This window comes from Neoarius graeffei, chromosome 11 (genome assembly GCF_027579695.1).
Source record: "Neoarius graeffei isolate fNeoGra1 chromosome 11, fNeoGra1.pri, whole genome shotgun sequence".
Taxonomy (NCBI): Eukaryota; Metazoa; Chordata; class Actinopteri; order Siluriformes; family Ariidae; genus Neoarius; species Neoarius graeffei.
Genome location: NC_083579.1, coordinates 45613922 through 45626854, shown reverse-complemented (window position 1 = coordinate 45626854; position 12933 = coordinate 45613922). Strand labels below are relative to the sequence as shown.

At 40.2% G+C, this 12933-nt stretch overlaps 1 protein-coding gene across 4 annotated transcripts in view; it reads right to left on the bottom strand.

The window, feature by feature from the left end:
• Positions 1–2235: 2235 nt before the first annotated feature.
• LOC132894330 (zinc finger protein DPF3-like) overlaps positions 2236–12933 on the bottom strand; it is a 66306-nt gene continuing 55608 nt past the window's right edge. For 3 of the 4 annotated variants that reach the window (XR_009655640.1, XR_009655639.1, XR_009655641.1), the window contains 2 exons: positions 8242–9063; positions 2236–6260 (listed from right to left, as the gene is read on the bottom strand). Coding sequence is in view for 1 of the 4 variants with exons in the window: in XM_060934007.1 (XP_060789990.1) it covers positions 6253–6260; positions 8929–9063 (143 nt within the window). In the remaining 3 variants the exon portion in view is untranslated. The remainder of the gene's footprint in view (positions 6261–8241; positions 9064–12933) is intronic. The other variant, XM_060934007.1, reaches the window with a different exon arrangement.

The following is a 12933-nucleotide window of genomic DNA, read 5'->3' as shown; positions in this document are numbered from 1 at the left end:
ATAACAACGGGGCGAATATTGTCACAGCGTTCAGGCAATTGAAATGGCCGTGGTTAAGTTGTTTTGGGCACAATTTGAACCTGGCCATAACCAACTCGCTTGCGCAGCAGAGGGCCAGTACAGACCGAGCGTTTGGAGTTTGCCGAGCAGTCAACACTGCGTTTGCGCACAGCTGGCTTCGGAGAAATGAGCTGCGCAAAGCGCAGGTGGAAATGAACCTCCCCGAGCACTCACTGATCACGGCAAGATATTCATCTGCTCTAACAATGAAAGACTAGTATTCAAACTATGAGAAGAAACTACACTTAAGCTATTACTCATTGTTTATTTACACCATATCGATTGAAGATGCGTTTCGGCCTTTAGTGCGCACTTGAATGCGCTAATTTTTCCAATTTATTAGTGTTTGAATTATTGCACCAGCTTTTAAAATCATGATTTAATATTGTTTTTTTTTACTGTCTTTACATTTATCAGAATCACCTTCATTCTTCCCTTTGGTTTGACATTATGGCTTAGAGTGGACCATTTTGTGTCTGAAAGTAGGCCTATTTACCAGATTAAAGTTATTTGACTTCTGCCGAAGTCTGCGCTTCACTGCCGTTTGATAAGGTGCAATATTTCCCGACTGAAGTCGTTAATAGTGGCTATTTGTTTGAACAACATGACAAATTTTACATTAAAAGTATAGTGTAGGCTAAAAAATGAAGTCAAAATTTATTATTAGTAGCATACTGTATTTGTGTAATTCCATGTTATGTTCACTAGCACGTCCCTGCACCATAGCCTACGTGAACAAGCGGTAATAGGATATTACTTTATAATGATTTATATAATTATGTATTTATATATAATTATATGTTATATATTTATATATTAAACAAAACTAACTAACTAAACTAACAAAAAACTAACTTTTTAGGTTAAATAGGCCCAGATGATACCGTATATGCATGTTTATGACAGGAGGGGGCGTGGTATCACAATGGTGGCTCTCCATCGTGATGGATGACCACCATCGTCGATGGACGATGGCATCGTCTATCGGCACAGCCCTAATACTGAGCTCACATGACACTACTTGCACAGAGATGGACTCCATTCAACTAGTGCGACTTCTGATGGCTAATCAGTTTAGAGGATGCACAGCAAACAGGAGGTGAATACTTATGCAACTTTATTTACAAATAGTTTTGCAAACTATACAGATTTCTTACACTTCAGTATTATGGTTTATGTTGTGTAGATTTATGATTGTATAATCCCAATTAAATCCATTTCAGCTCCAGGTTGTTACATCACACCTCCTGGAAGTGCGAAGATTCAGCGACACTGATTTTATCCAAAACACAAAGCACGTCCAGCTAAGGAAATAACCACTGTCTATTTTGTATAGAGCTTTGCTTACTGAATTAAAATTTTTTTGACAATCGCTAATGTAAAGCTACTCTGTGGCTGGAATAACATGAGGAGACAAGAACTCTAATGAGCATTACACATTCCTCTGATTCAGTGAGCTGAACAACACTCGAGTCTTGGCTAGCGTTGTGTTTAATTTATTTATCATTTCATCGTTCCTTTACGAACAGCAGCATGATTGTCATTTTGTTGGTGGCGAGTTAGAAGCCAAAAATCATGTCTCAATTCATTATGGGATCTTTAGCTCCAAATTATTTGATGAATGATCATTTGAGTACGGATAAAGAAAAAGTGACATGTTTTAGGTTTAGATAAAAACTGCTCTACATGACGGAGATACCGTTGAGCAAGGCATCTAACCCCCTACAACTGCTCGTGCGCTGTAGCGTGGGTGCTCACTGCTTCGGGTACGTGCATGTCCATGTCCACCGGGTTAAACACAGAGCCTAATTTACCCTCGAAAACTAATAAAAATGTGCAACACCCACCAAAGGGGGGGGGGGGGGGGGACCAACCCCACACCCACCCACCCACCCACCCACCGCTTGGTTTCCATTTTCTTCTCCTTTAAAAGGACACACACAGTGAAGCCTATAATTTTCTATATCCTAAAATTTACGAAGGCCTTGTCTGTTTAGTGCTAATTTATGCTGAGCTTTGCCACGCACACTCAAATTCAAACTAGCATATGAACACGTAGCATATCACCTCGTTATAAATACTACGAGAGCACCTCATATTTTCTCAAGGCCGCGTTTGCTTGGTAAACAGTATTACATCCACATCTTACATAATAAAAACAGTATTACATCCACCTCTAATTCATTCTTTAATTCCTTTTGTCACAATAAAAATAACAACTAACAAAGACTTCATTTGGATTATATTATGTACAGATGCAAACAAAATAATCAGTTCAACTCCTTCACCTCAAAATTGGCTCTTGTTCCAACCCCAGGAATGCAGAAAAACATGGGCCTATTGCTCATTGACTTTTCTGAGGTACAGAAGTGACTACAAACTTATTAGCAGAAAATATGAGACAGATCAGTTGCTTAAGTTCATCATTATAATCAATCATAACCCCTCAGTAGGAGCATTAGTTGTTCAAAAAGTGCACAAGATCCACTGCCTGGAAGATCAGCAAATGCACACCAGTCCTTAAAACCTGTAGAGAGGAGGAGTGAAGAAATCTGACAGACAAGATGTTTCTTATTCCAGAGCATCATTCCTCATGCTCTTGTTGAATGTGTGGTTATGGTCCCTGAGGGGGTTTGTTGAGTGTGTCTTATTGTGTGTGCACTTTTGCACACCAGTCCATGTCACTGTAAGCAGGTCATGTACACATTTCTGTCATTCACGGTGCCTCACTCGGTAACCTTCATATCTCTGAACGCGAAAACTCACAAAGTCAACATTGCAGGCCTAACTAGATGTGCAGTAGACAAAGCCAACAATATTCTTGCATAAAAAATAAATAAAATATTCTCAAAAAGAAAAAAAAAAAGCATTAAAATTTACATCACAGCATTATGCCTAATTCACCAACTGCTTATAGAACTGGAGACTAACTCAGATCAGAACCTCAGTGTGGGAACAGGGCTCAGATATGTGAGGAACAGACAATAAATGGCACTCACAGTCTTCTGGCCGACACGGAGGCGGAGTATTATTCACATCAAGTGTAAATCTATGTGCCATAATGTTCGGTACAGCTATGTCTTTTCACCCATATTCTGAAATAAACATGTACCCTGGAGTACCAACCTCTTCACCATACTGGACGTCATGATGGTTTAGCTCAGCACCTTTAGACTTCATTTCTGTTTCTGATGATGCTCTAATGTGGTCATACACCCTTTGCAAATCCACACAGCTTTTCACAGAGCTCCTCGAGTGCTCTACTCAATTATTTTAATATAAAACATAGGGGGGGAAAGTAAGACATTATGCACAATTTAAAAAAATAAATAAGGAATCCCCCCCCAATGATCAAAAACTACGAACTGGGATTCATGGATGCGGATGTAATGCCATTTCAGCATTATTACATGCATCGTCTGATTTTATACCACAGCACTGTTCATTTCTCAAATCAGAATTTGTGGATGCGTTTTCTTTATAGCAGCTCCGACAGTAATGTCCAGCTGTAACATAAACGACACGTTTAGATCACTGCACTAGTTCTCATATATACTGTGACCGATTCTAGAGTAACGGCTCATACACACGGATCTGCATAATGGACGTTTCACGTAGTAATAAACGGAATTTAAAAAACAATAAAAGGGTCGTTATTTAACAAAGAAATTTGTATAGTGAAGTTTTCATTTGGAAGAATTGAAAAGGAGCGGATTCCACCCTTTCCCCAGAATCCAGTTCGGTTTTTTTTTTTTTTTTAAATCATGTGACCGCTATTCTGGTAGCTTTCTGTGCATTAAAACCTCTGCAAATTCACTGGTACTGATCCATTCAAAGTGTTTTCCATCCCAAACATTTTCTTCATCCATGCGTCTCGTGAAAGATTTGAACAGAACATGCCCGATATTTTCTTTCCTTCGTGACCATCCACAAGACGTCTGAAGCCCGTTCCGGTCAATTACAACAGAATAACCATATGAAAACGGAACGGCCCGGTCGAAAGAATTCCAAATGTAACTACTTTGGTAAAATATCTTCAAATTTCACGTTACAATTTATGATCTAGGCGGCACGGTGGTGTAGTGGTTAGCACTGTCGCCTCACAGCAAGAAGGTCCGGGTTCGAGCCCCGTGGCCGGCGAGGGCCTTTCTTTGCGGAGTTTGCATGTTCTCCCCGTGTCCGCGTGGGTTTCCTCCGGGTGCTCCGGTTTCCCCCACAGTCCAAAGACATGCAGGTTAGGTTAACTGGTGACTCTAAATTGACCGTAGGTGTGAATGTGAGTGTGGATGGTTGTCTGTGTCTATGTGTCAGCCCTGTGATGACCTGGCGACTTGTCCAGGGTGTACCCTGCCTTTCGCCCGTAGTCAGCTGGGATAGGCTCCAGCTTGCCTGCGACCTTGTCGAACAAGATAAAGCGGCTACAGATAATGAGATGAGAATTTACGATCTATGGCTTAAGATTGTTTTTGAAATATCTACAGATGTGAAAATGGCGAGGCGTTACTTTGCGCAGAGGCTTCTGGGAAGGGTGGCGCGCTCCTTTAAGTAACGTTTACAGAATGAGTCAAGCATCAGAGCTTTGTAACGGTCAGTGAATTTTGCGTCGCGGGAAAAGTTGCGTCGAACAAGTCTGCGCTTTCCTGTTTCACCGTGGGTTTTTTTCCTCATTATTAAATTCAAAAGAAAGAAAAAAGGAGGCTGATGAGGGAACGATTATAGTTGCTGAGTGAGAGCAGGAACTAATTTGTTTCACGGATGATCCGTGACATGTAATCAAACTACATCTGGATTTAAAAATAGTGCAAAAAAGTGTCATTCATTAATAAATTAAAACACCTTGGTACATGACTGTGGTGCGAGAGGAATCACTATGGAATGTGCCGTTGGACGAAAATAATCCTAGAACTGCACACCACATTGTGTTTTATCCCCTACTTCATTCCTTGTAATGTGATCGAGCGGATTTCATTCCGATTTAATGATCCCAATAATTGGAAAAATATTCTACACAAATACATCGTTTTGATTCATTTTTAAAAAGCAACCTGTAGCTGAGTGCTACAAACCTGTAACTGCCTTTCATCAGTGGTTGTCCTTGGAAGTCGACGGCTTTGCTGGGTCACAGCCTCCAGCTTGTTCCTCAGTGTCACACCCTACCAGTGTGTGATTAGCTTAACTTTAGCTTCATCCTTTACCAAATGCATAATGAAGCTTGACTATGCAGTATTACAGCAGCTGCGTGGAAGGAGCAGTTCTACATTTCAAAGAAAATGCCTGAGCAGGTATTGAGGCCCAAATACAAGCAGGGTAGAAGAGCCTGTAGAGAAAAACTTTCCATTAGTAGAAATCAAACATTTCCGTAATGGGTATCGAAACTGCAGTTTGAAAAGATCCACATTTGGAGGATTTTACAGTGGTGCGTTTTAAATATGGCTGTCAGGATCATCGTCTGCCCCTGAGAGACTGGATTACTGGATTAAACACAGCACAATGTTGCTTCAGAATAGAAAATGTTGTGCACCAGGGCCATGGAAAGAAAGTTACACGGAAAGAACGTCTCTGCTTTGGTGTCATGTTCTCACACTTGCTGCATGACATGATGGTAGAGCAAGCACAAGAGTGGTGGAAACAGAAAGTCATCCAACCAGAGTCAGATGTAGTAAAGCTAGCAGGATGGCTTTGTGCTTTCATGTGTAATCTTAAAAAAAATGTGTGAACATGACATTTCACAGACCACACCATGTTTATGTTACAACAAAAATCATACAATGGCTATAAAGAACCTGAATAAAACCAAGTAGTTTACATATTAAGTACAGTCTTTGAGGTTGTAACCTTAGCAAGTGACACTGTAAAGCTAGAACAGGACTCTCTCCAAGACTGTCCGAGACTCCCACAGTACAGAGAGTGGAGGAAGAGTTTCATATGGCTCTGATCACAGTCTCAGATTCAGGCTGCAGAACAATGCAAGGGGAGCAGCAGCAGTCCAAGAGGTATTTGGAAAAAAAAAAAAAAAAAGGAGGGGGGGAAAAAAAAAAAAGAAGGAAAAAAAAAATCAATACTTGTCCATGAGTGCGAGTCTGGTGTGTGTCTGGCTGAACTGAGGCTTCCTCAGCTTCACTGCCTCAGACATTCAGAAGACTGAAGAGGTGGATCGAGACTCTGGAAATTATTTTCCTTTCCAAGAGCAGCTCATCTCTCTGTTGTGGAGAGAACAGACAAGCACAGAGATCAAAAGCATGGCCCATAAATCAGACTAATATAAGGAAAAAGTGGAAGTTAGGAAGAATGTAGTCTCAGCTTCAGATGCTTTTCACATAAACAAGGTGTCTCATATCCTTGATTCACTTTTCTGGCAATTCGAGATACAGAATCTTGAACGTTACAATCCGATTAGCTATCCACACTCCAGTGAAGGGGCAGTTCTAGGCATAGGCAGCTAAGGTAGTTGGCTAGGGTGCAACATGCAGTGGGTGGGGGCGCCAACTGGGCACAACCCACCCCTTAAGACTACAAATAACACGCATTAATACTTATTACGAGTGAGATGATGAGAGACAGTGGGAGAATGCACCAGTTGACAGTTCACTGCACGTGTTGAAAATTTCTACTGGTCTGTTTGTACTTATGAAAAAAAACCCACAGCCATCATTGGTGCAGTTTAGAAGAAAGGAGACAAAAGTTCAGAGTTATGTTCTCCGATTTTAGTCATTTGAAACATAGTGCACCAAGTTAGCTAACTAGCCAAGCTAGAACTACACGAAGTACAGCCAAACGTAGCAGCTAAGCTTCCTAGCCGTTTTGCAGCTCCATCATTAAGGCTGTATTATTAATTCAGCATCAAATGTCATCACTAATCCATCATAAGTTTTGGAAAGTAGGCCAATTTGAGATGCTACATCATATCTGTACATTTTTTTTGGGGGGGGGGGGCAGTGTGAATTTTGTTTAGTTTATGCAAATGATGAGGAAAGTGTTCTCAAAGAACAATGAGGAACACTGGAGTCTGAGATTTAATTTTTGAAAAGGAAGACGTTAAAATGCACATTCTGGACCAATTTCATTTTTTTTTTTAATATGAAACTATGTCCCTTTACACACTCATCCAGAAGGGTAATTTTGCACAAGGCCATCTGTCTACAGCAGAAAAAAATAAAATAACAAAACACGTCTGGAAAAATCCCAAGGGAGTCTGGAGCCAGATTCGTGACGTTACCTGCGGAAGCGCCAGCAGGCTGCGAGAGCTTTGCACGGTTTCAGTGCACAGCCTGTGTAGACCAAGCACTCCCATTTCTCTCTCATTGTCCGGTCTTTTGGGAAACGATGAGTACTAATCCCATCAAGATTGGTGTTGCTACACCGTCCTACGATACATCTGTTAACCATTTTAATAATTACGCGATAACGTTAAAGAAATTTGCAGAAAACCACCAGGTCGTTTTCTCATAAACAAACCAGCACTGACGTAGGATTCAGAAGGAGGCGTCCCGCAGATGACGTCACGAAAATCAATGTTTGCCGGGAAATCCAAATGCCAAGTTTTTTCAGAGGCGGACCAATTCGCCTCAAATGGCTTGATTTCAACTGAATTTTTCTGGTATTGCGCAAGGTAAAAAAAATTTGCAGAGAATGCAGAATGTTACAGATATTTGACCAAAGTTTAATACAAAGTAGGAGAATTACATTGATCTCGCTCCTGAATTTACCCGTGATATGCACTTTAAGTAAATTTACTTTTTAAAAAGTGCCATTTTCACCTGGCTGAGATGAAGATATAAAGTCAGACATACACATTTATTATATCCACATTCACTGGATATGAGCAAATCACGTGCACTAACTACTTGGCTATCAACTTCTAGAACATGAGCAGAGAAAAACAAAAAATGACAAAAGCATTTTGCTGAACCAACTGAGGACGAAATAAAAACTCTAAACACAAAATATGGAATGAAAGTATTTGATGGTAAGAACGTGTCTATTTTTTCAACAACAAAAAAAAACACTCCATTTCTAAAAACCCAGTGAATGTGGATAGAATAAAAAAACAGTTATTCCACTCAATTTTGTTGCACATGGCTTATAGCCAACTCGGCGCTACGTGCCTCATTGGCCATCAGCTCATGTACAACTCGATTCCATGGAATAACTTATATATTCAACTCGGACAGTTATTCTTACCTTTCCATAGCCAAGGTCTCCTACATTTACACAGTTCATTCAGATAATCTCTTCACAATAGCTCCTTAATCGCCAAAGCAGGATGAGACACGGTGCATCTGCTACTCCTCTCCTTAAAAGTTGTCCCAACTCCATTTTGGCGCAGTCACAGTACACAAGACTAAGTACCCAGCTGAATTATTGAGGAGATCTCAGTTGCATCCCTTGGTAATTCCAGTGACATGAAATGCTAGCAGTTTATCTTGAAGTTCACGTCTTCTCTTCACGGACTTGTACTCTTTAATGGGGGCAAGGTCTCCTTTAAGGGTATTCCCCCCCTTCAGTCTCCAAAAATGACTCCAGGAATAAATCTGCAATTAATCGCTGTCCAGTATGGCCCTTATAATATACCACTGTTTCTCCTCAAGGGAAAAAACAATAGAAAATGTTCTTTAAAAAAAGGGGGGGGGGGGTTTCCTATTTGCTCTTAATGTATAAATAATAATATACACAACTCATTAAAACGAAGATAAACCTTTTCATACATGATCTTCTGATACAATGACTTGTGCTTCTAATAAAAGGGAAAGGGGAAAAACAAAAACTCTAAAAAGAAGCAGCAGAATTTTTGCAGGGGGATGCGCTGTGTTAAAGGAACGGCATGTCTTTTAAAAACTGTTCTCTATCTGCCCTTTGGAGAGGCCTCACCGCTGTTGGACAGAGGCTCTTCCAGCTCATCTTCCTCAAAGCCATGAAATGTAGAAGTGTCGCTCTCGGAGCTCGTACCAAACAGCTCCTCTGCTCCAGTGAAAGGCTTCTCCTCCTTCGCTTCATCAGGTCCACCTGACAAAATACATCACAATGTTCCATTCAACTGCTTATCGGACTTTATACAAGCAAAGCTTTCTGTTTTTGGTGCAATTATCAGATTGCTTTTAACATTTGTTAGCAATTATCCTAGCTACACAGCAGCGAAGACATCTTTAAAGGAACAGTCCACCGTACTTCCATAATGAAATATGCTCTTATCTGAATTGAGACGAGCTGCTCCGTACCTCTCCGAGCTTTGCGCGACCTCCCAGTCAGTCAGACGCAGTCAGACGCTCTGTCACTCCTGTTAGCAATGTAGCTAGGCTCAGCATGGCCAATGGTATTTTTTGGGGCTGTAGTTAGATGCGACCAAACTCTTCCGCGTTTTTCCTGTTTACATAGGTTTATATGACCAGTGATATGAAACAAGTTCAGTTACACAAATTAAAACGTGGCGATTTTCTATGCTATGGAAAGTCCGCACTATAATGACAGGCGTACTAACACCTTCTGCGCACTTCGGCAGCACATTGATATGGAGCTCAGATATCAATGCGCTGCCGAAGCGCGCAGAAGGTGTTAGTACGTCTGTCATTATAGTGCGGACTTTCCATAGCATAGAAAATCGCCACGTTTCAATTTGTGTAACTGAACTTGTTTCATGTCACTGGTCATATAAACCTATGTAAACAGGAAAAACGCGGAAGAGTTTGGTCGCATCTAACTACAGCCCCAAAAAATACCATTGGCCATACTGAGCCTAGCTACATTGCTAACAGGAGTGACCGCGCGTCTGACTGCGTCTGACTGACTGGGAGGTCGCGCAAAGCTCGGATAGGTACGGAGCAGCTCGTCTCAATTCAGATAAGAGCATATTTCATTATGGAAGTACGGTGGACTGTTCCTTTAAGGAGTATTAATGCAAGCAAACCAGCTGGATCCTGTTCATTTGAAGAAGATTTACACAAGCTGATCAGTACTAAAGTGCTGAAAATAAAGCCTAAGTGATAACACAAGAATGACAATATAACCAACACAATTTGATAGGTATACAGCAGGACAGGATGGTTGAGTGATTAAGTTTTTCCCCAGGCTTGTAGTACTCGAGTCCGACTCGTGCCCTAATTTTAAGGACTCGTGACTTGGCTTGGACTTGAGCGGTGATGACTCGGACTTGTAAATTGGAGACGAGGACTCTGATTTTTTTTTTTCTTTATTTTTTGTAACATGCCATTATAATTTGGCAGAAGATATTTATATCTACATTAATTTTTGTACTAATTTCGTGCAAGAGTGTCACACCTGCGCGTGCCAAGCGGACCCTCACGCGCGCACCGTAAACGACTCGCACCTGCACAAGATTAGGGCGCAATCAGCACGCCTACATAAAAACTGTGAACACACAATTTGCGAAGTATTGAGTCGCGTTGCTGACACATTACCAAACCTTCTTTCCTTGTTTGGTTTCCTGATCCCTGGTTTCCTGTTTCTCGTCTTTGATTCTGCCGAGTCTACGATAGCCTGTTTGTGCCTCGCTCGACCTATTGCCTGTTTCACCGTTTTACGATTTTGCCTGCCATTCTGGATTGTTTATCTGTCTTCACTTGTATTAATAAACACAGCTTCTGCACTTACATCTGTCTCCCAACCATCTCTGACAGAATACTTCGCACTCCCTGACAAAGAGGAGCACATTCACCTGGTCATACGTCATATTCAGGAACAGACTAACGTTAATGGCGCTAAAACAGCCACTGTCAAATGGCGCGGTTGGAGTCGACTCGAAATTTTCTTTAATGACTTGGACTTGAACACTGGGGACCCCAGACTGGACTCGGACTTGAGGTTTAGTGACTCAACTACAACACTGCATTTTCCAGATAGCTTGGGGTTTAATCGATTAGCCAGTAGGACAGGCGTCGTCATACTGATCATCCAGATGAATGCTGAATATAGACATGGTAATCTGTTCTGTTGGCTAATCAATCAGATGGTCTAAATGAGCTCAGTACTCAATCTGCTCCAAAATATTTTTTATATATATATATATATATATATATATATATATATATATATATATATGTGAGTGATTCCACGCTTATGGGTACTGAAATGGGAACATGAACTTATTCACCTAAAACCATTTCTTTTTTTACCATCAGGTCACAAAACATGTAATCTTTAATGAATGATATGTTAAAAGATAACTTTAATTTTCTGAGATGTAATAAAAACATATTTATATGCCAAAGTCAAGCCTATGAGTTCCAAAATGATGTCTGTTACATTACTTCTGTTACGATTGTCCATCTCGCGTCTGTTACAAATTAATTACAATCTAGCTCTATACCATGTTAATCTTACTGAAAGAATGTGTATGTTTATTCTACTACACATGTTTATTAATTATATTTGCTAAAACATCACCTTCCTATGTTTCAAAAAGTAATTCTATATTGTTAAAATTGAGAATATATACGTCCACAACACTTCTGTTACGTTCTGACTTTGGCATATAAATATGTTTTTATTACATCTCAGAAAATTAAAGTTATCTTTTAACATATCATTCATTAAAGATTACATGTTTTGTGACCTGATGGTAAAAAAAAGAAATGGTTTTAGGTGAGTTTTTAAAAATAAGTTCATGTCCCCATTTCAGTACCCATAAGCGTGGAATCACTCATATCTAAAAATTTTTATATATTTTTTTAAACGATTGAAACTGAGAAAATCAGCAACCCTGATGTGGTGAGGAATACTAATCACAAGATGCTTATTTCATTTTATTTAAAATGTCAAGTTCCACCATCTTTCTCCTACAGTAATGATATGTCACTAGGGTGCTTTTTTTCCGCCTAACAGACATTTCTACCAAAAAAAAAAAAAAGCATACGAATATTCATTTCTAGATGAGGAGGTGTGCAAAACCGGTCTATTTAAATATTCAAAATGAACTCATCTCATTTCATTATCTGTAGCCGCTTTATCCTGTTCTACAGGGTCGCAGGCAAGCTGGAGCCTATCCCAGCTGACTACGGGCGAAAGGCGGGGTACACCCTGGACAAGTCGCCAGGTCATCACAGGGCTGACACATAGACACAGACAACCATTCACACTCACATTCACACCTACGCTCAATTTAGAGTCACCAGTTAACCTAACCTGCATGTCTTTGGACTGTGGGGGAAACCGGAGCACCCAGAGGAAACCCACGCGGACACGGGGAGAACATGCAAACTCCACACAGAAAGGCCCTCGCCGGCCACGGGGCCCGAACCCGGACCCTTTTGCTGTGAGGAGACAGCGCTAACCACTACACCACCGTGCCGCCCTCAAAATGAACTAATTCTAGAAAATGATACCATTTAATAAACACACAGTACTTTGCAAAACTCTTAAACACCTTTTTTTTTTTTTTTTAGTCTAAGCTTTGTTATATACTTATTTGATGACTTCTACATTGTCAAGTCAGTCCAAAAACTTTTTAGATTTCCAAACAAGTAATTCTGTACTGGAAAACTAATGACACAGAGGAAAAAAAAAAGTTTGCATGTCAGTAAAGAAAGCAGCATATTATGCAAGAGACCACTTTTCAAAAAAAAAAAGTGTCCAGAAGAACTGTGGCTGGTTCTGTAAGATGCTCAGTAAAACCTACAGCTCATTTCCTTATCAAACTGCACCTCAGACTACTATTTTTTTTAAAGCAAAGCGTTGTCTTATACCAAATATTGACTTTTCATTTATTACTGTTTACTACTCTATAGTTTTTTTTTAATGTATAAATATTTAATTTCATTTTCTGAAGGCATCTTTGCACGTGCCCAAGACTTCGCACAGTATTGTGCAAAATACAACATGAGCATGATATGAAATGAAGCACGTGTGTGTACCACATCTACA